Raw genomic sequence first — 20604 nt, 5'->3', positions numbered from 1 at the left:
CTATGGTGAAAATTAATCAAGAATGGTGGAATTGGGAAGCAGCAAATGCAAAATAGAATGAAAGACATCATGTGTTGGAATAGACTTTTTTAATTTCTCTTACATCTTTTTGTTTTACTATCACCTTTTCTGTCAACCATCTCTTCCTCTACATTTTTTTCCTTTTCCACCCTTTCTCATCCTCTCAGTTGATGTTTTGTACTTAAGCCCTTCATCAAGGTATGTAGGTATCAAGATACCTTGATGAAGGGCTCAAGCTTGAAATGTTGGTTATGTATCTTTATCTTTGCTATATAAAATACACTGTTTGACCTGCTGAGTTTCTCTAGCATTACGTCATGGAGCAACCAACTGTCCAGCAGTATAATTGGATGGGTAGGCTGGGCTCGATAACCTTGGTTGATAGCCAGCCTAAGAAAAGGAAAACTCTGATTTCAAACCCAGGCAAATGGGGCTCATTAACATCATTAGGCCATTTATCTAGAAGGACACTCTGATGTTACACCTATGATCCAAAGATCTGGCTGTTACCATCCCAGCTTGTTAGGCCATGGCAGATAAACCCCAGGTATAATGGGTTGGGCCAGTACTGCACACACTACACTCCACCTAAAAAAAAAAATCGATTTTGCAGGCTCGAAAGACATGTCTATGATCCTTCCTAAATCTTCATTCACAAAACCAAGCCACAATAAAGTATATTGTTTGACCTGCATTGTGTTTTTTTAAAACTTCAATTATGGTGTCTGCAGACTTTCGTGATTTACTTTAAGTGGAGTGTCAGTACAGTTTAGTGAATTTTTTTCCAAGGTTAATATTGAAGTTGGAGAAAAAGTTTTCAGTAACTTTTCAGTAACAGCTAAAGGAGGTCAAAGGGATAGGGATGATCACTGGGTTGAAATAGAATGCAAACTTTAAATCTGGGCTTTTACATGCCTGATATTCCACATAGATGCAGAATTGCAGGGATTGGAGCTGAATTATATTTGGTGTAAAAGGATTTTAATGGAAGATGAGGCATAAGCCAGGAAGCCGTTTCATCTGTCATCTACACATAACCAAGGCATATTTTAGGATTTCTGCAGGTAAAAAGGTGCAAGGATAGACTGTAATGTTACACAAGTTGAAAACACACTGTTTTGGTGATGGGACCAGAAGCTCAACTCAAAATTAAACAGTCTTATTCAATAGCATAATGAGAGGTTTGTTATAATTAATGGCTGGAAAACAAAACTTTGAACAATGCCACGAGCAATATCTTTAGTTTTTCTCATTTTTCCCCCTAATCAGAATTTTCTGTCAGCTGCCAGCTAAACAACCTTGTAAAGATAAACAAATAGGAAAAAGAATCAGGCTGATAAAGCCTTCAAACATTCTCCCATGCTCATTAACACCATGGACAACACCACTTTCCTATATACTTTCCATCCCCCTCAATTTCAATTTTTGCCTTGAATATTTTTGTAATGATCCCATCTCCTTGGAACACCGAGACCTTGAGTTCCAAAGATCTATGGCCCTCAAAACAAAAACCAATTCCTCATTGCAATGAAATGGGAAATCCTTCATTCTGCAAATATGCCTCCTGGTTCTACATACTATCACTTGGAGAAGACACTTGATCAGTACACTCCAACTCAGAATATTTATTCATCAGTCTTTTATAATCCAATGACCATAGGCTCAACTTGATCAACCTTTAACCCGTCATCCCATATATACACTGCCTTCAATAAAAACACATCTGCACTCCAGATATAGTTTCAACATCATCATTTAAAGTTGTATCCAAACTTCCCTGCTATCATACTCAAAATCCATGCAAGAAAAGGTTAAAATTCTATTAAACTTCCTAATGTTGTACCAGTGTTGTACCAGTGCACTAACTTTTCACCTTCATACGTTAGGAACCCCAGATCTAATTATTTACATATTCATTCTTTCTTCTGGATACAATTTCCCATACAAGACTCCATCTGCCACTTTTTTGACCATCCATTTAAGCAACTATATCATCCAAGCAGGATTTCTGTATCCTCTTCACACTGCTTAGCCCCCATCTCTTTATAACAGCAAATTTGAAACTGGACCCTCAGTATCTACATCCAGGTCATCAATATAGATTAAAAATTGATGATCTGTAGCACCCCATGTCATTGTTTAGTTTCCTGAAAACTAGTCCTTTATATCACCTTCATTTTGTTAATTACCTCCTTAATTGTGCTAAATATTACCCCCAATTCAGTACACATTTATCTTGTCATATGCTGTCGACTTTAATGTGGCATTTTATCAATGCTTCTGGAAATTCAAATACACTCCCATTTATACTGTGTGCTACATCCTAAAATATATCAAATGTATCATATTATTTATTTCATAAAACAATTATTGGCTATTTGATTGACAGCATTAACATTAAATGTCCTCGCTATTACCTTCTTAATAAGAATTCTGACATTTTACTATAACAGATGTTAGGCAAACTGACCAATAGCTTCCTGCTTTCTGTCTCTCTCCTCTTCAGAATCCAGGGGAATTTGGATGCAAGGATCAGATGAAGGGTCCAGGAAGCCGTGGCGTACTCTCGCCCAAATGCAGCTGAAACTACTGAAAGCTTTTCCACAAATCCCTAGAGCCCGCACACGATCCTGCATACTTTCCCTCATTCCCACCGCGAACGTCTATATTCTGCTGCCAATCCCCGCTAAGGGTTGGCAGCAGAACAGTCAAGACCCACGCCCCAACATATTCTGCAGGAAGCCTTGAATGGGGAGAGAAATCATTACCTGCTCACATGTTTCGGGAGTTGAACTGAGAATATTATTCAATTCATGAAACATCTTTAAACTATTTAGAACCTTAACCTCAAGTGCCAACCACGCCGGCCCAGAAGCACGAGCCGAACAGCCTTCCAGCGCCGCAGGTGACGCTGTCAATGTATCCAATCCCCAAGCTGGCGTCACGCCGGCGTCCAATGTATCCAATCCCCAAGCTGTCGTCACCCCGGCGCCCAATGTATCCAATCCCCAAGCTGACGTCACCCCGGCGCCCAATGTATCCAATCCCCAAGCTGGCGTCACCCCGGCGCCCAATGTATCCAATCCCCAAGCTGACGTCACCCCGACGCCCAATGTATCCAATCCCCAAGCTGGCGTCAACCCGGCGCCCAACGTAACGAATGACGGGTTCCACGCCTACTGCGTAGCCACGTGACCATTCTTCAAGATGGATGTGAAACTTTTAACTTTTAAGTGCTGCAGATTCCAGATATGGAGTATGGTCCGGGTTGCAATTAATTTTCCAGAGGTTCTGTTAATCGGGGTTTATTTCCTTCGTTGCTACCCCAACGCCAATCGGCAACTATCCAGCTTCCTGCTCTCTGTAAACCATGAAAATCTAACTGCCTTGCTCAAATGGAGCGATACAGTTATATTGATTGTACTCCGCAGGTCAGGCACATGTATGTTAACCTTTCATGTAGAAGGACAACCGCCTGAAATGCTCCAGCGGATTCATTGTTATTGTGAAATATAGTGATAGCCTCCGGGATAACGGTTATATACCGGGACACCGGCCGACGCACTTTGTTGCCCGACACATCTGTCTGTGCCCGACACCTCTGTCTATGCCCGACACCTCTGACTATGCCCGACACCTCTGTCTATGCCCGACACCTCTGTCTATGCCCGACACCTCTGACTATGCCCGACACCTCTGTCTATGCCCGACACCTCTGACTATGCCCGACACCTCTGTCTATGCCCGACACCTCTGACTATGCCCGACACCTCTGTCTATGCCCGACACCTCTGACTATGCCCGACACCTCTGTCTATGCCCGACACCTCTATCTCTGCCCGACACCTCTGTCTATGTCCGACACCTCTGTCTATGCCCGACACCTCTGTCTATGCCCGACACTTCTGTCTATGCCTGACACCTCTGTCTATGATGCCTTCTCGTGTAGGGACACTGACATCTGTCTCAACTTCTGCTCCCGTTGATCGTGAAAAAAAAATCACGAGCTTTCATTTCACCTTGACTACACTTCTTCACGTTCTCCCAACATGATTGCTCTCCGTGCTCTGTCCCTACTTTCACCCCATGCCTTCTCGGTCATTACCAGGGACTTCAACCAGGATCATCTTAAAGAAGGTGGTAAACCAAAAGTTCTGCAGATGCTGGGGACTCGTCGAATACACAAAGTGCTGGAGAAACTCGCGCAGCAGCCATAGGAAGTAAAAGGCAGTTATCCTTACGGGAAAGCTGACAGAAGGCTCAGGCCCAAACATTGGCTGCATTTTAGTACTTATGTGTGAGGTTTTTCAGGGTAGGACTTACACTGTAAATGCTAGGGAATTGCAGAATGGAACAGAGGTTGTTGCAGCCATAAAAAGAGCTTTTGACACATTGGCCATCTTAAATCAAAGTATTGATTAAGAAGTTGGGATGTTATGTTGAAGTTGTATAGGACATTGGCGAGGCCAAATTTGGAGTACTATGTGCAGTTTTGGCCATCTAACGATAGGAAAAATATCAATGAGAATGAGATTGAAAGAGTGGAGAGAAAATTTATAAAGATGTTGCTGGGACTTGAGGAGATGAATTATAGGGAAAGATTAACTGGATTAGGACTTTATTCCCTAGAGCAGTTCCCAACCTTTTACTTTCCACACACATACTACTTTAAGTATTCCCTATGCCATGTGTAAGGTGGTATGTGAGTGGAAAGAAAATGTTTGAAAAACTTTGTTTTAATCATTCCAAATTGACTCGTTATGTGCACAGTTTCATAACTCCAAAGGAAATGGGCCAATGACAATTTTTCTCAAGCAAAATATTTCAGTAATAATTGGGTCGAGAGCAGTGATTCTCAAACCTCCCCTTCCCATTCAAGTACCACCTTAAGTAATCCCTTACTAATCACAGAACACTTATGGCATAGGGAATACTTAAAGTGGTATGTGAGTGAAAAGTAAAAGGTTGGTAACCACTGCCCTAGAGTGTCAGGGAATGAGGGAGATTTTAGAGAGGGGTACAAAATCATGAGGGGTATAGACTAGGTAGATATACATAGGCTTTTTTCCTCAGATTGGGTGTAACAAGTGCAAGAGGGCATGGATTAAGGGTGAAAAATGAAATGTTTAAAGGATATGTTAGGGGGAATAGCTTAATTCAAAGGGTGTTGAGTGTGTACAGTAAGCTCCCAGCAGAAGTGGTGGAAGCAGGTTTTATTTTGACATTCAAGATTGGATAGGTACATGGATGAGAGGGGAATGGAGGACAATGGTCTGGATGCACTTCTTTCCTCTAATTCCTTGGCTTTCATGATCTCTATAGTAAAAACTGATGAGAAGCATTCATTCAAATTCCCATCCATCTTGTATGGATCCACACAAGGATGGCCAAGTTGGTTTTTAATGGGAGTAATTCTCTCCTTAACCATCTGCTTACTCTTTTTTTAATATTTATGATTTTCCAAACTTAAATTCAGTTAGCAACATTATCAGTGTCAATGTTAACAGTATCAGTATTGGCTACAGTTTACAATTATCAATTTTATACAAAGTTTTCTGCAGAGTTCAAGCTCTTTTTGTCCCCCTCCCTCCCCATCCTCCACTCTCAACATTTAACACTTAACTAACCACAGTTACACACAACATTTAGGGCCCAGAGGATAGATACTCACCAAGACAAATAGTTATTTAAACAAAAGTTGCTTTTAATTATCTTTAAACATAAAAATAGAATCAAATTTTAACTTATCTCTATTGACTTACTTAACCTAACTTTACCGTCTTCTAATTCTAAGCGCTTGTATATGTAATGTGTGTGTGTGTGTAAGTTCAGAAAAGTTCTTTTGTTCACAGTCCAATTTCACTGGTTGCAGGCAATTCTTATACTGTGCACAGAATTTAACATTCATAAAGTTCACCAGGCTTTGGTGCTTGAAAGGTAACTGGTTACCTCTCAGGAAGTTTCTTGTCAGTTTTCAGAGAGATTTGTTGTTCCAGGACATCCACAACTGATGTACTTCCATCAGTCACCTCAGTAATCTTGCTGACGAAATTTTCCCCATCAGGGTTGTCCAGAAATGTAAACAAACTGACTGTATAATAATAAGAGAAAAAAAATCAATAAAGTGCAAATGTAAAAGTCCTTAAATGAGTCCCAGATTGAGATTATCGTTAAGGAGTCTAATGATGGAAGGGTAGCAGCTGTTCGTGAACCTAGTAGTGTGATTAATTTCCCGACACATCTGCTCTTCTGATTCCCATTTCCTTTTCTTGAAGATGTTCATAATTATGGTGTTAGTGTAATGGTATGGATTGTATGTACTCAAAGGCTCGGGTTGGCTTGCCCCCTGATGACACTCTCCTCTGGACTCCTCCCCTGTGACCCAGGCCATAACGGTCAAGCCACTTTTCCCTTCCCTAGCTTGGATCAGGACCAGCTCAAGTCATATGTACAATAAACCCTATTGTTCCCCTCAGTCTTTGTCCTTGTGATTATTGGGACAACTGGTAGTGCCCAACAGTCAGTTAATTCATTTTGTTTTGTCTGCCCAGTTGAGGGAGTTGAGATCATGAATTCATGCCAAGAGTACTCTGTCATCATGCTTTAGAAATGTAAAGGTATGTTGTTTTCTCCTGAAAAACTCCTGATCTTCAAATACATGTATTTCAATATTATTTTCAACCTCTTATTAGATTGGGGTGGTACCAATATTCAGTAGATAGTATATGTTGGTATTATGTCAAATTGTTATTGAGGAGATCTTCAATGTTTTCTGAAGTTTAAGAAACTTAAAATATGACCATGCTTACTTGATTCAACTCTTAGTTAAAATTAAGAACGATTGGGAACAGGATTTGAATCTTTCATTTTCAAATGAAGTTTTGGACTCCATTTGTAATCTAATTAATATGACATTGTGGGTATTTAAAGTAGTCCATAGAGTACATAAGTCTAAAGTTAAATTGTCTCATTTTTAGTCAGATAAAAATTCTCTATGTGACAAAAGTAAAATAGGTGAAGCTTCTTCCGGTCTTTGCCCTAGTTTAGAATAATTTTGGAAAGATATCTTTCAAACATTATCGGTGATAGAACAATACAGCACAGTACAGGCCCTTCTTCTCTCAAAAGTTGTGCCAACCCATATATTCCTTCCTAAAAAAAAGGACTAAACCCACCCTACCCCATATAACCCTCTATTTTTTTTTAAATCATGTGACTGTCTAAGAGTCTCTTAAATGTCCCCAATGTTTCACTTCCATCACCATCCCCAGCAAGGCATTGCAGGTTCCCACAGCTCTTTGTGTAAAAAACTTACCCCTGATGTCTCCTCTAAACTTTGTACATATGCCCTCTGGTGTTTGCTGATCCTGACCTAGGAAACAGCTACTGGCTGTCCACCCTACCTATTGCCTCTCATAATCTTATAGACCTCTATTAAGTCTCCTCTCATCTTTCTACGCTCCAAAGTGAAAAGTCCATTCATTATAATTTTTTTACATCAACTTTATTTAACTCCTGAGAGGTTAAGGAAATATGGATTTAGTTATTCAGATCTGTGTTTTCGATGTCCTTTTGATGTAGGATTATGGAATTTTTAGAAGGTTTGTTTAAGTTTAAACAAACTTGATCAAATGTTATTTTTGTTGGGATAGAGCATGACATTAATTTTGGGGTTAAAATTAGAGAAATTTCAAATTGCATTTATTTGCTTAGCATTGGCAATGGCTAGAAAATGTATAGCGATTACTTGGAAGAATGAAATTGAATTGAGTATGCAAAGATGGCATATAGAGTTGAGATCTTGTATTCCATTGGAAAAGATAACATAATTTACGTGATAACTTTTTTAAAATTAAGAAATACGGTAGTATTTTTTTTCTCTTCCCGGAGGGAGATCGCATCCTCCATGGCATTGAGTAGATGATTTTATATATATGTTAACTCCTTTTTTTATTATTATTCTTTTTTTATTTTTTATTTTCCTTTTGGTGTAGTTTAGAGGGGGGTGGGGAGGGGTGGGTGGGTTAAGGTAGGAAGATGGGGGGTCACAGGGTGGTGTAGGGGGGGGGGGGTCGCATGCTATTTACAAAAATATGCATACATTTTGTTTTTCTTTACTTGTATTTTTTATTGTATGTCATATCAGGATCAATAAATACAATTTAAAAAAAAAACAAAGTGAAAAGTGCCAGCTCTGCTAACCTTGCCTCATAAGACTTGTTTTCCAATCCAGGTAATATCCTGGTAAATCTCCTCTGTACCCTCTCCATAGCTTCCACATCCTTCCTATAATGAGTTGATCAAATCTGTACAGAATACTTTAAGTGTGGTGTTACCAAAGATATGTAGAGTTGAAACATGACCTCTCTACTCCTGAATTCAATTCCCCTATTAATGAACACGGCGCTGACCAGACCACTCTACCAATGCACCCCATGCCTCTGGACGCCGCTAACCGCCACACACCGCACCCCAAGACTACGGAGAGCACTACCGGTCGACGATCACCTCTCATGATGTCTGCAGAGGACACCAATGACCACAACTCACCTCCACTGTCAGAATGATGACTCGGACACAGAGATGGTCCTAGCAGCCACCACTCTGACAAGGAATGTTCCTCACGACCTTGGGCGCTCCATGATGGACGTAAAAATCAATTGACAGGTAACAAATGCCTAATCGACAGTGGCAGTACCGAGAATTTCATTCACCTGAGCGTGGCCCACTCACTAAAGCTAAATATCCACCCCACCACCTTCTCTATCACCTTCGCTGGCAAGGACCCAACTATCAATACCCTCTGGCGCTACTCAGCTGATCTGACTGTGGGGGGGAAGACATACACTGGGTCCAGGCTCCTGGTCATGCCCAAACTCTGCATCCCAGTCCTCCTGGGCTTAGATTTTTAATCCCACCTGCAGAGTGTTACCCTCACCTTCGGGGGGCTACTACCTCCACCCACGCTCCACAGCGCGCCGTCCAACCAGCCCCAGCCAACCAGCTGCTTCTCCACACTGCGCATCACCCCTCCCGTGCTCTTCTCACACCTCATGCCAGACTGCAAGCCGATAGCCACAAAAAGTAGGTGCTATTGTGCCACATCAGAGACTTCATCAGGGCTGAGGTACGGTGGCTTCTGTCAGAGGGTGTCATAGAGCCCAGCAACAGCCCTTGGAGAGCCCAAGTCCTAGTGGTCAAAGGGGGAAGCAAGCTGAGGATGATCATGAATTACAGTCAGACCATCAACCGGGTCACCCAGCTGGACGCCTACCCCCTACCAAGGATAGCCAACATGGTCAATGAGATAGCCCGCTACCGGGTCTTCTCCACAGTCGGCCTATCAGCAACTCCCCATCCACCCGTGCAAAAAGCTCTATTCCGCCTTTGAGGCAGACGGGCGCCTGTACCAGTTCCGCCGAGTTCCGTTTGGGGTCATGAATGGGGTCTCCGTCTTCCAGCGGGAGATGGATCAGATGGTAGACTGGCCCGAGCTAAAGGCGACTTTCCTGTACCTGGATAATGTCACCATCTGTGGCCACGACCAGCAGGACCACGACACCAACCTGGAGAAATTTCTCCGGATGGCTGAGGAGCTGAACCTCACTTATAACAAAGAGAAGTGCGTGTTCAGCTCCACCCGCCTTGTCATCCTTGGGTGCATCGTGGCACATGGTGTCATTGGCCTAGATAATGGAGCTGCCCCTCCCCCCATGCTCAAAGCCCTCCACAGGTGCCTTGGCTTATTCTCTTACTACTCACAGTGGGTTTCCCGCTTCTTGGACAAGGTCCACCCACTGGCCCAGGCCACACCTTTCCTGCTCCCACCCGGGTTGCAGGAGGCATTCATGTGCATCAGGCAGGACATCGCAGATGCCATGATGCATTCCGTTTGGTGAGGACTTCCCCTTCCAGGTGGAGAGCAATGCTTCTGATGTGGTCCTCGTGCTACTCTCAACCAAGGGGGGGGTGCCTGGTCGCCTTCTTCTCCAGGACCCTCCATGGCTCCGAGCTAGGGCACTCCACCATTGAAAAGGAGGCCCAGGTGATCGTGGAGGCAGTATGTCATTGGTGCCACTACCTGGCCGGTAGGAGGTTCATCCTCCTCACCAACCAGTGGGCAGTGGCATTGATGTTCAACACCACCCATAGGGCAAGATTAAGAACAACAAGATCTTGCACTGGAGAGTTGTGCTGGCAACATATAGCTATGACATCCAGTATCATCCTGGGAAGTTTAACAACTCCCCCGACACCCTGTCCCGGACCTGCACGTCGCTCCACGATGACCAGCTGCAGGCATTGCACAAGTACCTCTGCCACCCGGGCGTCACCCGCTTATACCATTTTATCAAGTCCCGGAACCTCCCGTACACCGTCAGGGACGTCAGGACCATGACCGAGGGATGCCGGGTCTGCGCGGAATGCAAACCTCACTTTTTCCGCCCACCCAAGGCTGCCTTGTCATTGACTAAAGGGACCCCTGCCTTCCAGAAATCAGAATGTCTGTACTCTTGCTTCCCTTTTGTTATCCCTTGCGCAGACACCTCCATGACCACCATCATCAGGGCACTGACACAGATCTTCACCATGTTTGGCTACCCCGCATTTATCCACAGTGACTGGGGGTCTAGCTTCATGAGTAAGGAACTACGCCAGTACCTGACATCAAGGGGCATCGTGACTAGTTGCACGACTAGTTACAACCCAAGAGGTAACTGCCAAGTGGAATGCGAAAACAGGGTGATCTGGAAGGCAGTTCTCCTGGTCCTTAAGTCAAAAGGGTGGTCCGCAGAATACCGGCAGGATGCTCTTCCTAAGGCGCTCCATGCCATTCAGTCATTTCTGTGCACGGCTACCAGCGAGACCCCTCACGAACGCCTGTTTTCGTTCCCCAGGAGATTGGCAACAGGAACGTCTCTCCCAGCATGGCTCGCGTCCTCAGGACCGGTACTCCTGCATAGACAAGTGCGGGCACACAAGGCCAAACCCCTGGTCGAGTAGATGATCCTCCTACATATGAACCACAATTATGCCTACATTTGGTTCGGCTCATCCAAGGACTTGGCACCCACCACAGCACAGCATTCTCTAGCCCAGGACCCCGCCGGCCTGACACATACCCCCAACCCCAGACAGCTATGGGGCACTCAAGACCTTCTTGGGACAAAGGACTTGCTACAACTGTGGGGGACAAACCCGTCCACCCTGCCCATCCGATGCGATACACACGCTTTAACCCCAGCCCCCCCGGCCACTCCTCCATGCTGCACCACGCTGCACCACTCCAGCCCCTGCCCATGAGGACAAGACAACACCTGGCTGACTGTCAATCAGCTGACCTGAAAGACCAAGCCCCACCCAGTCAGGTGTCAATCACCCTCTGAGATATAAGCCTGAGCCGCCCCTTCAAAGTCACTCTCAGAGTTTACAGAAGTACACTCTCACAGCGGGCTCTGTGGAGGTTTACGTCAAATAAAGCCTGTTGAACAGTCTTTTGGTTTTGTGTGTTTGCTTCTGACCGACAGCGCACCACACATGTAGACAACATCCACTGCCCTACCCTCATCAATTTCTTTTGTTACCTCCACAAAAAACTCAGTTAGACTCGTGAGGCACGACCTTCCCTTCATGAAGCCATGTTGACTATCCTTGAGTTGACTGGACTTCTCCAAAAGCTTTTTTAAACATTTTTTTATTTTTCACACTATAAACCATACTGACCAAAATACATACATGCATTTTTCTCTTGAATATATAGTGTAATTTTTCTCCCCTTTTCCCCCTCCCTTCCCTCCCTTCCTCACCCCCCCTTCCCGTTTACTCAAAGTTCAATCTTAAACCCGTTAAACAATGTCATCACTTAATAAAAATTAACAAGAAATTTTTGTCTCTTACTTTATATACTGAGTCAGTTCATTTCGTTGTCTTCTCCTTCTGTCATTTTAGGTGGTGGAGGTCCGTGGTAGGATTTCTCTATAGTGTTTCATGTATGGTTCCCATATTTGTTCAAATATTGAGATGTTATTTCTTAAATTATATGTTATTTTTTCTAATGGAATACATTTATTTATTTCTATGTACCATTGCTGTATTCTCAAGTTGTCTTCTGATTTCCAGGTTGACATAATACATTTTTTTGCTACCCCTAGGGCTATCATAATAAATCTTTTTTGTGCTCCATCCAAATCGAGTCCAAATTCTTTATTTATTATATTACTTAGAAGGAAGATCTCTGGGTTTTTTGGTATATTGCTTTTTGTGATTTTATTTAATATCTGGTTTAGATCTTCCCAAAATTTTTTCACTTTCTCACATGCCCAAATTGCATGTATTGTTGTTCCTTTTCCTTTTTACAGCGAAAACATCTGTCTGATACTGTCGGGTCCCATTTATTTAACTTTTGGGATGTGATGTATAGCCTGTGTAATCAATTATATTGTATCATGCGTAACCTCGTGTTTATTGTATTTCTCATAGTTCCCGAGCGTAGCTTTTCCCATGTTTCATTCTTTATCTTTATGTTTAGATCTTGTTCCCATTTTTGTTTAGGTTTACAGTTTGTTTCATCGTTCTCCTTTTCTTGCAGTTTGATGTACATGTTTGTTATAAATTTTAAATTGTGTCTGTAATCACATATTCAAAATTTCTTCCTTCTGGTAACCTCAGACTGTTTCCCAATTTGTCCTTCAAGTAGGTTTTAAGTTAGTGGTATGCAAACTTTGTATCGTGAGTTATATTATATTTGTCCTTCATTTGTTCAAAAGATAAATTTATTTTTCACTGATTCCGTATTTATTTCAAAGTAAATTTTAATTTGTTGCTCAATGAATTCTCTAAAATCCTGTCTTTTAAGTAGCATGGAGTTTAATCTCCATCTATACATTCTTGGTGGAATGTCCTCCAGCTCTATTGCCAATAACAGGGGTGAGTGATCCGATAACAATCTAGCTTTATATTCTGTTTTCCTAACTCTTCCTTGAATGTGGACTGATAACAGGAATAGGTCTATCCTTGAGTATGTTTTATGTCTACCCGAATAATATGAATATTCCTTTTCCTTTGGGTGTTGTTTCCTCCATATATCCAAAAGTTGCATTTCCTGCATCGATTTAATTATAAATTTGGTTACTTTGTTCTTTCTGTTAATCTTTTTTCCAGTTTTATCCATGTTTGAGTCCAAATTAAGGTTGAAATCCCCTCCTATTAGTATATTCCCTTGCGTATCTGCGATCTTCAAAAAGATATCTTGCATAAATTTTTGATTTTCTTCATTAGGTGCGTATACATTGAGTAAATTCCAAAATTCTGAATATATCTGACATTTTATCATTACATACCTCCCTGCTGGATCTATTACTTCCTCTTCTATTTTGATTGGTACATTTTTATTGATTAATATAGCTACTCCTCTGGCTTTTGAATTATATGATCCTGCTGTTACATGTCCTATCCAATCTCTCTTTAATTTCTTGTGTTCCACTTCAGTTAGATGTGTTTCTTGCACAAATGCTATATCATTTTTTTCTTTCTTCAATAAATTTAACAGCTTCTTCCTTTTGATTTGGTTATGTATTCCATTAATATTTAAAGTCATATAGTTCAATATGGCCATTTCATACTTTGTTTATCTTTCCTTTCCATTTCCTCATCACCACCTTCCCTTCTTATCCATTTCTGCTTTCTTTTTTTGAACACATTGTAAGACAACATTTCTAAAACATAAAATATTCCCACTATTCCCATATCTAAAATTCCTTTAACCCCAATAGTCCCTCCCCTCTCTGAGTTTCCCTTTGTCCCTTGTCGGGCAACCACATCTTCCCTCTCCATTTGGATTTGCGAACCCGCTCGCAAGCGTCAACTGATTTTGCAGTGACTTTTATTCTTCCCCACCCAGCCCCCCCAGAAAAGATTTTAATCTTCATATATAACAAAGATCAATCTCTTAATTCCCTCCTTACTTCCTTTCTTCTCTTTCTTTCCCTTCTTAGTTCTTACTTATACTTTATTCTTCTTCTTTATATATAGTTTGTTGTCATTTTTGTTCTTGTTACATCTCTTCATCTCTCTGTCTGTTTTGTAGGTGTTCTGCAAATTTTCGTGGTTTTTCCGGATCCAAGAAAAGTTTGCTTTGCTGTCACAGGATAACTATTTTAAGCACCGCTGAATATTTAAAAATAAATTTATAACCTTTTTTCCATAGGATCGATTTTGCTGCGTTAAACTCTTTCCTCTTCTTCAGGAGTTCAAAACTTATGTCTGGGTAGAATTTTTTTTTTGACCTTTGTATTCCAGTGGTTTTTTGTCTTCTCTTATTTTTTTTCATTGCCTTCTCCAATATATTTTCTCTTGTCGTATATCTTAGGAATTTTACTAGAATGGATCTTGGTTTTTGTTGTGGTTGTGGTTTAAGGGCTAATGTTCCGTGTATCCTTTCTATTTCCATTCCTTCCTGTAATTCTGGAATTCCTAGGACCCTGGGGATCCATTCTTTTATAAAACTTCTCCAAATGCTTATAGACCTTATCCTTAAGAATCCTCTCGATTAATCCTCTCCACTGACATAAGACTCACCAGTCTATAATTCCCAGGATTCTCCCTATTACCTTCTTTAAACAAGGGGACTACATTGGCCATTCATCAATCTTCTGGTACCTCCTCTGCAGCCAAAGAGGATTCAATGATCATAGCTACTCCCCCAGCTTTCTGTTCTTTCAGTTCCCACATCAACCTGGGGTATATCATGTCCAGCCCCGGGGACATCAATTTTGTTGTTTTTAAAAAGATCCAACACATCCACTTCTTTAATCTCCACATTGTCCGGCACATAGGCCTGTTCAATTTCAACCTTACCCTGATCAAGGTCCTTTTCTCTTGAGAATACTGACCTCTCCAACCTCCTCCAATTCCAAGCACATGTTGCTCCCCTTATCCTTTAGCAGCCCCACCTTCATTCTCCTCCCATCTGTTCTTCACATATGGATAGAATGCCATAGGGTTCTCCTTAATTCTACCTGCCAAGGCCTTCTCATGCCCCCTTCTCCTGTCCTTTCTTAAGCTCCTTCCTGGCAACCATATACTTTCATGAGCCCTTCCTGTTTCCTACTCCCTATATCTAACATGTTTCCTTCTTCCTTTTGATTAGTTGCCTGACTTGTTTCATCAGCCACCGTTCCCTTTTCCTCCCATCTTTTCCTTGTTCCAGTGAGACAAACCTGTCTTGAACCCTGCACAAGGTGTCCCTAAGTTTCCTCCATATTACTTCTGTGCTTTCTCCCTTAAATGACTGTTTCCAGTTTATTCTCACTAGTTCCTGCCTCTTCCCTTCATAATTAGCCCTTCACTAGGTAAGCACTTTCCCAATTTTATCCTTTTCCATATCCATGTTGAAGTTAAAGGAGTTGTGGCCCTCCACTGAGAGATCTGCCACCTGACCTGGTTCATTCCCCCAGAACCAGTCCAGTATGACCTCTCCTCTCATTGGCTGGTCCACATACTGTGTCAGGAATCCTTTTTGTATACACCTGACAAATTCAGCCCCATCTATCCCTCTTGCAGTCAGTAGGTGCCATTCAATATTAGGGAAGTTGAAATCACCCATAACTATAACCCTGAATTTCTCACACCATTTTAAAATCTGCCTGCTTATCTGCTCCTCAGTGACCTGAGGGGTATTTGGGGGTCTATAGACACAGTGATAGCTCCCTTCCAATTTCTGAATTCCACCCACACTGACTTAGCGTACTCCCTTTCTATAGCCGTGATATTATTCCTGACCAATAATGCTACTTCTCCCCCCCCATGCCTTTTCTACCTCCCATCCTATTTTTTAAAAACACTTAAACCCAGTTACCTGCATCAGCCAGTCCTGCCCTTCCTCCAGTCAAATTTCAGTAACAGCCCCAACATCGTAGTTCCGTGTACTGATCGATGCTCTGTTCATCCCCTTTATTCCTAATCCTTGCGTTGAAATAGACATATTTCAACACCCCTAAATGGCTACATTTATACTTTATTCCCTGCCTATCCTTCCTCACAAACTTAAAACACATAGCATCATGCTTTTATCCTTCTAGCCACTCATATTTTGATTCCCATCCCCCTGCCAAATTAGTTTAAACCCTCCTCAACAGCTCTAGCAAACCTATCTGCCAGGATATTGGTCACCCTCCAGTTCAGATGCAGCCCGTCCTTTTTGTTCAGATCAGACGTACTCCAGAAGAGATCTCAATGATGCAGAAATCTGAACCTCTGGGCCTCTGCACCAACCTCTTCAGCCATGCATTCATCTCCCAGATCGCCACAACTTCCTGTTCTACCCTCTCTGTCACATGGCACAGGTAGCAATCCTGTGATTACCACCCTTGAGGTCCTACTTTTTAACTTCTTTCCTAACTCCTTATGTACCCTCTTCAGGACTTCATCATTACTCCTATCTATGTCATTGGTCTCCATATGGACCACAACATCTGGCTGCTCCCCCTCCTCCTCCAGAATCCTGTGAACTTGATCAGAGACATCCCTGTCCCTGGCACCTGGGAGCCAACATACCATCTGGGAGCCTTGATCTTGTCCACAGAACCTCCTATCCATCTGTCTAATTTATGAGTTCCCAAACACCATCGCTCACCTCTGCTCTCTCCTTCCCTTCTAACCCAGAGGGCCAGCCTCTGTGCCAGAGACATGACCACCTCGACTTGTCCCTGGTAGTTTGTCCCCCAACAGTATTTTTGTTGAGGGGAACAGCCACAGGGGCTCTGCTCTTTCTGCCTTTTCCCCTTCCCTCTCCTGACAGTCACCCAGTTACCAGTCTCCTGACCTTTAGGGGTGACTGCCTCCCTGAAACTCTAGTCTATCACAACCTCTGCCCCCCCACCCCCCTCAAGATCCAAAGTTCATCCAGCTCCAGCTCCAGGTCCCTAACTTGGTTTGTCAGGAGTTGCAGCTGGATGTGCAAGTTTAAATTTTCAAGTTTAAATTAGAACATTGCCCTTTAATTGCTCTATTTGGTTCATTTCAAGATGATGATGGTTCACTGATTGAATTTTATCCATTGTTTCATTGTTAGCCAGATGTGTAATTTTGATTAAATGGAAAGATAATACTCCACCTACACATACACAATGATTAAATTATATTATGTCTGTTTAAATTTAGAAAAAAATTACATATGCCATCAAAGATTCAAATATTAACTTCTAAAAGACATGGGACCCATTTACGGACTATTATCATAATCTTTTTTTTCACACCTTATCAATCAAAATACATACAAACATTTCCCTCTTAAATGTACACAGTGGCATTTTCTCCCCTTTTCCCCCCCTATCTTCCCTCCCCCTTCCCACCTCCTCCAAACCCATTAATCATTTAACATATACAATACAATAAAACCATTAAACAATGTCATCACACAATGAAAATAAACAAGAAAATGGTGTCATCTACTTTTACACATTGGATCCAGTCATTTTGTCTTTCTCATTCTATCACTTTAGGGGGTGGAGGTCCGCGGTAGCCCTCTCTGTTATATTCCATGTACAGTTCCCAAATTTGTTCAAATAATGTGACTTTATTTTTTAAATTATATGTTATTTTTTCCAATGGAATACATTTATTCATTTCCATGTACCGTTGCTGTATTCTCAGGCTCTCTTCTGATTTCCAAGTTGACATTATACATTTTTTTTGCTACAGCTAAGGCTATCATAATAAATCTTTTTTGCGCTTCATCCAGTTTGAGGCCTAATTCTTTACTTCTTATATTACTTAGAAGAAAGGTCTCTGGATTTTTTGGTATGTTGCTTTGATTGTGCTCTAGATTTTTTTTTAATCGTGAAAAGCTTTTTTGTAATAATTTCCTTTATTAATTTTGAATCTTATAGCACAATATATAACTGTACTGTTTAAGTATTTACAATATATAATATAAACACCAGTAAAAATATTTTAAAAAGAAAGATTCAACTCTATAACAGCAATAAAATGACTGTGATTTTTACTGCATATCTTACATACGGTATATAGGATATGCATGCATACACATTACTTTATACAACTATACAACAAGTGGCCTTGATGTTTCTAAAGAAATAGATCCACGCCGTGGTTATTGATTAATTACTGGATTTTAAAAAAAATTATAATTACAAAATGGTAACAGGCTCTTCTGGCTCATGAGCCCATGCTGCTCATATACCCCAATTAATCTACAATCCCCATATGTTTTGAAAGGTGGGAGAAAAACCAGCTCAACCAGAGGAACCCACACAGACACAGGGAGAATATACATATTCCTTACAGACAGCAATGGATTGCAACCAGGGCCGTTGCCGCTGTAATAGCGTTGCACTAAACCACTGCACCCACCCTGCTCTTTTCGCCCATCATCAGTTTATTGTGTTTTCTTGGATTTAGCCTAGAGATTTGTTTTCTTAATGATGATACTCTTTATTATGCTGGTTTACCAGCCAATGAAACATGATTAACATCGACCGGAATATAAAATAGAATACAATATAATAAACACATACAATAAAAAAGCGCACAATAAGCCATATGCAATAAGACAGCAATATTCTAAAATAAATTGTTGAAAAAATTACTGATTCTGAAATATAAGGGCAGCACGCTCAACACCATGAATTGATATTTAATGTTATCACGGCTTCATGTAGGTCAGCACACCCTTAATAGTACATCTATAGAAATCCAATAGTATTCTAGGGCAGAGGTTTAACTTCCTCATACATTTAAAAAAAGACGTTGTGGTGCCTTTTTGATCAACATTGATGAATTCAAAAGACCGCGTGAGATCATCAGAGATATGGACCCCCAGGAATTTGAAGCTCGGTAATCACTCCACCACTGCTCCATTGATGTAAATCATGAGGTGCATGTGGCTTTCTGCCCATCTAAAGCCCACAATGATCTCTTTTGTCCTCTGGTTATTGAGTAACAAATTGTTGTCAGCACGCCACAAGGCCAGGCGCTGAGCCTCACCCCTATAGGCCATTTCATCATCCTTTGTGATCAGGTCTAACACCCTGGTCTGGAAACTTTGTAATTAATTTAAAGTTGTATATAGGAATGGAACAGAGTCAGAGGTAAAGATTGAATACAAAAGAGGGCTCAGCATGCAACCTTGGGGCATTCTGGTGTTCAAGGTGATACTGGAGGAGAAAATACTGCACAACCTAACAGTTAGTAAAAAAATCCAGAATCCAGTTACAAAAGGATGAGCTGATACCATGCAAACAAAGTTTGGTTATCAGTTTTGATGGTACAACAGTGTTGAAAGCTTAATTATAATCAATAAGTAGTAATCTTACATAAGAGTTTAGTCTATCCAGGTGAGTCATTGCAGAGAATAGAACTGTTGAAATGGCATCCTCTGTCGACCTATTAGTATGGGAGGTGAATTGATGTTGTCCCGTAGTGCCAGGCAGATCCTCTGTCGACCTGTTAGTATGGTAGGTGAATTGATGTTGTCTCGTAGTGGCAGGCAGATCCTCTGTCGACCTGTTAGTATGGTAGGTGAATTGATGTTGTCTCGTAGTGGCAGGCAGATCCTCTGTCGACCTATTAGTATGGTAGGTGAATTGATGTTGTCCCATAGTGGCAGGCAGATAAGATAAAACCAACCTCTCAAAACATGTTTTGATGATGGGAGTAAGTGAAACAGGACGTCATTCAGACTCATGGTGGTCGAGTGCTTTGGCATAGGCACAATTATAGCCATTTTAAAACTTAATGGGAACAACAACCTTGTTCAAGGATAGATTAAAAATATCTGGAAAAATCTCTGCTAACTGATCTGTGCAAGCTCTGAGCACTCGACCAGGAATGCCATCTGGTCCAGCTGCCTTTTACACATTCACCCTACTAAGGATGGCCCATATATCCGTAATAGAAAACGAAAGTGGAGGATCCACTTTAAAAGGGATGTCCTTATTTTCTCGACCAAAACGAGCATAGAAGTAATTAAGCTCTCCAGAGAATTTTAAGAGGTCACAGCTAGAAACAGGTGCTGTACCAAGTGATTTATAACTGTGTTAATCTGTATACCCTGCCAGATGTGGAGTGAATCAAAGGATACAAAGTGCTCCTCACTCTTCTAATTGTATAAATGTGACATTTATACATTGTGACATGATGCTTTTTCCTATCTAATCTTTGTGTTTACAAAATAATTACTTCCAGCACTCCTGGTCATTCTCATCAACACAAACCAGAGCATTCCCATTTCCCTCTTTCCTAGTTTTGTGTGGTCCTGCAAGTTATTCTCTCTCATTTGACCATCAACTCCCCACTGATCCCATTTTGCCAATTACCTATGCCATAGGGTAATTACTATATCCAATTAACCTCCAATATGTAGAAGATATGGAAAGAAACAGTGACTCATGGGGGAAATACATGATGCCTTGAAGAGAACATCCTTATTCCACACAAACAGAATTCAAGAATTCAAGGTCAATGAAACTTTATGCCAGCAATGCTAACCAGGGTCGGTGCTGGGGGTGGGGCATTTGTGGGCATTGCCCCCCAAGCCCTTCCAACCCGCTCATGGCCATCATC

General features: G+C 41.6%; 1 protein-coding gene and 1 long non-coding RNA gene across 3 annotated transcripts in view; one reads left to right on the top strand and one right to left on the bottom strand.

The window, feature by feature from the left end:
- Window positions 1-3036, bottom strand: part of elp6 (elongator acetyltransferase complex subunit 6) — a 36106-nt gene extending 33070 nt beyond the window's left edge. Inside the window, exon 1 of one of the 2 annotated variants that reach the window (XM_069922152.1) lies at window positions 2790-3036. In XM_069922152.1, coding sequence (XP_069778253.1) covers window positions 2790-2843 — 54 coding nt within the window. In that variant the 5' untranslated portion in view covers window positions 2844-3036. The remainder of the gene's footprint in view (window positions 1-2789) is intronic. The other variant, XM_069922151.1, reaches the window with a different exon arrangement.
- Window positions 1-8009, top strand: part of LOC138755706 (uncharacterized) — a 47901-nt gene extending 39892 nt beyond the window's left edge. The window contains exon 5 of the long non-coding RNA XR_011352479.1: window positions 2528-8009. This is a non-coding gene — a long non-coding RNA (uncharacterized lncRNA). The remainder of the gene's footprint in view (window positions 1-2527) is intronic.
- Window positions 8010-20604: the final 12595 nt, after the last annotated feature.

The sequence above is a fragment of the Narcine bancroftii genome, chromosome 2, assembly GCF_036971445.1.
Source record: "Narcine bancroftii isolate sNarBan1 chromosome 2, sNarBan1.hap1, whole genome shotgun sequence".
Taxonomy (NCBI): Eukaryota; Metazoa; Chordata; class Chondrichthyes; order Torpediniformes; family Narcinidae; genus Narcine; species Narcine bancroftii.
Note: the sequence above shows the minus strand (reverse complement) of the source record. Positions and strands in the feature narration are given on the sequence as shown.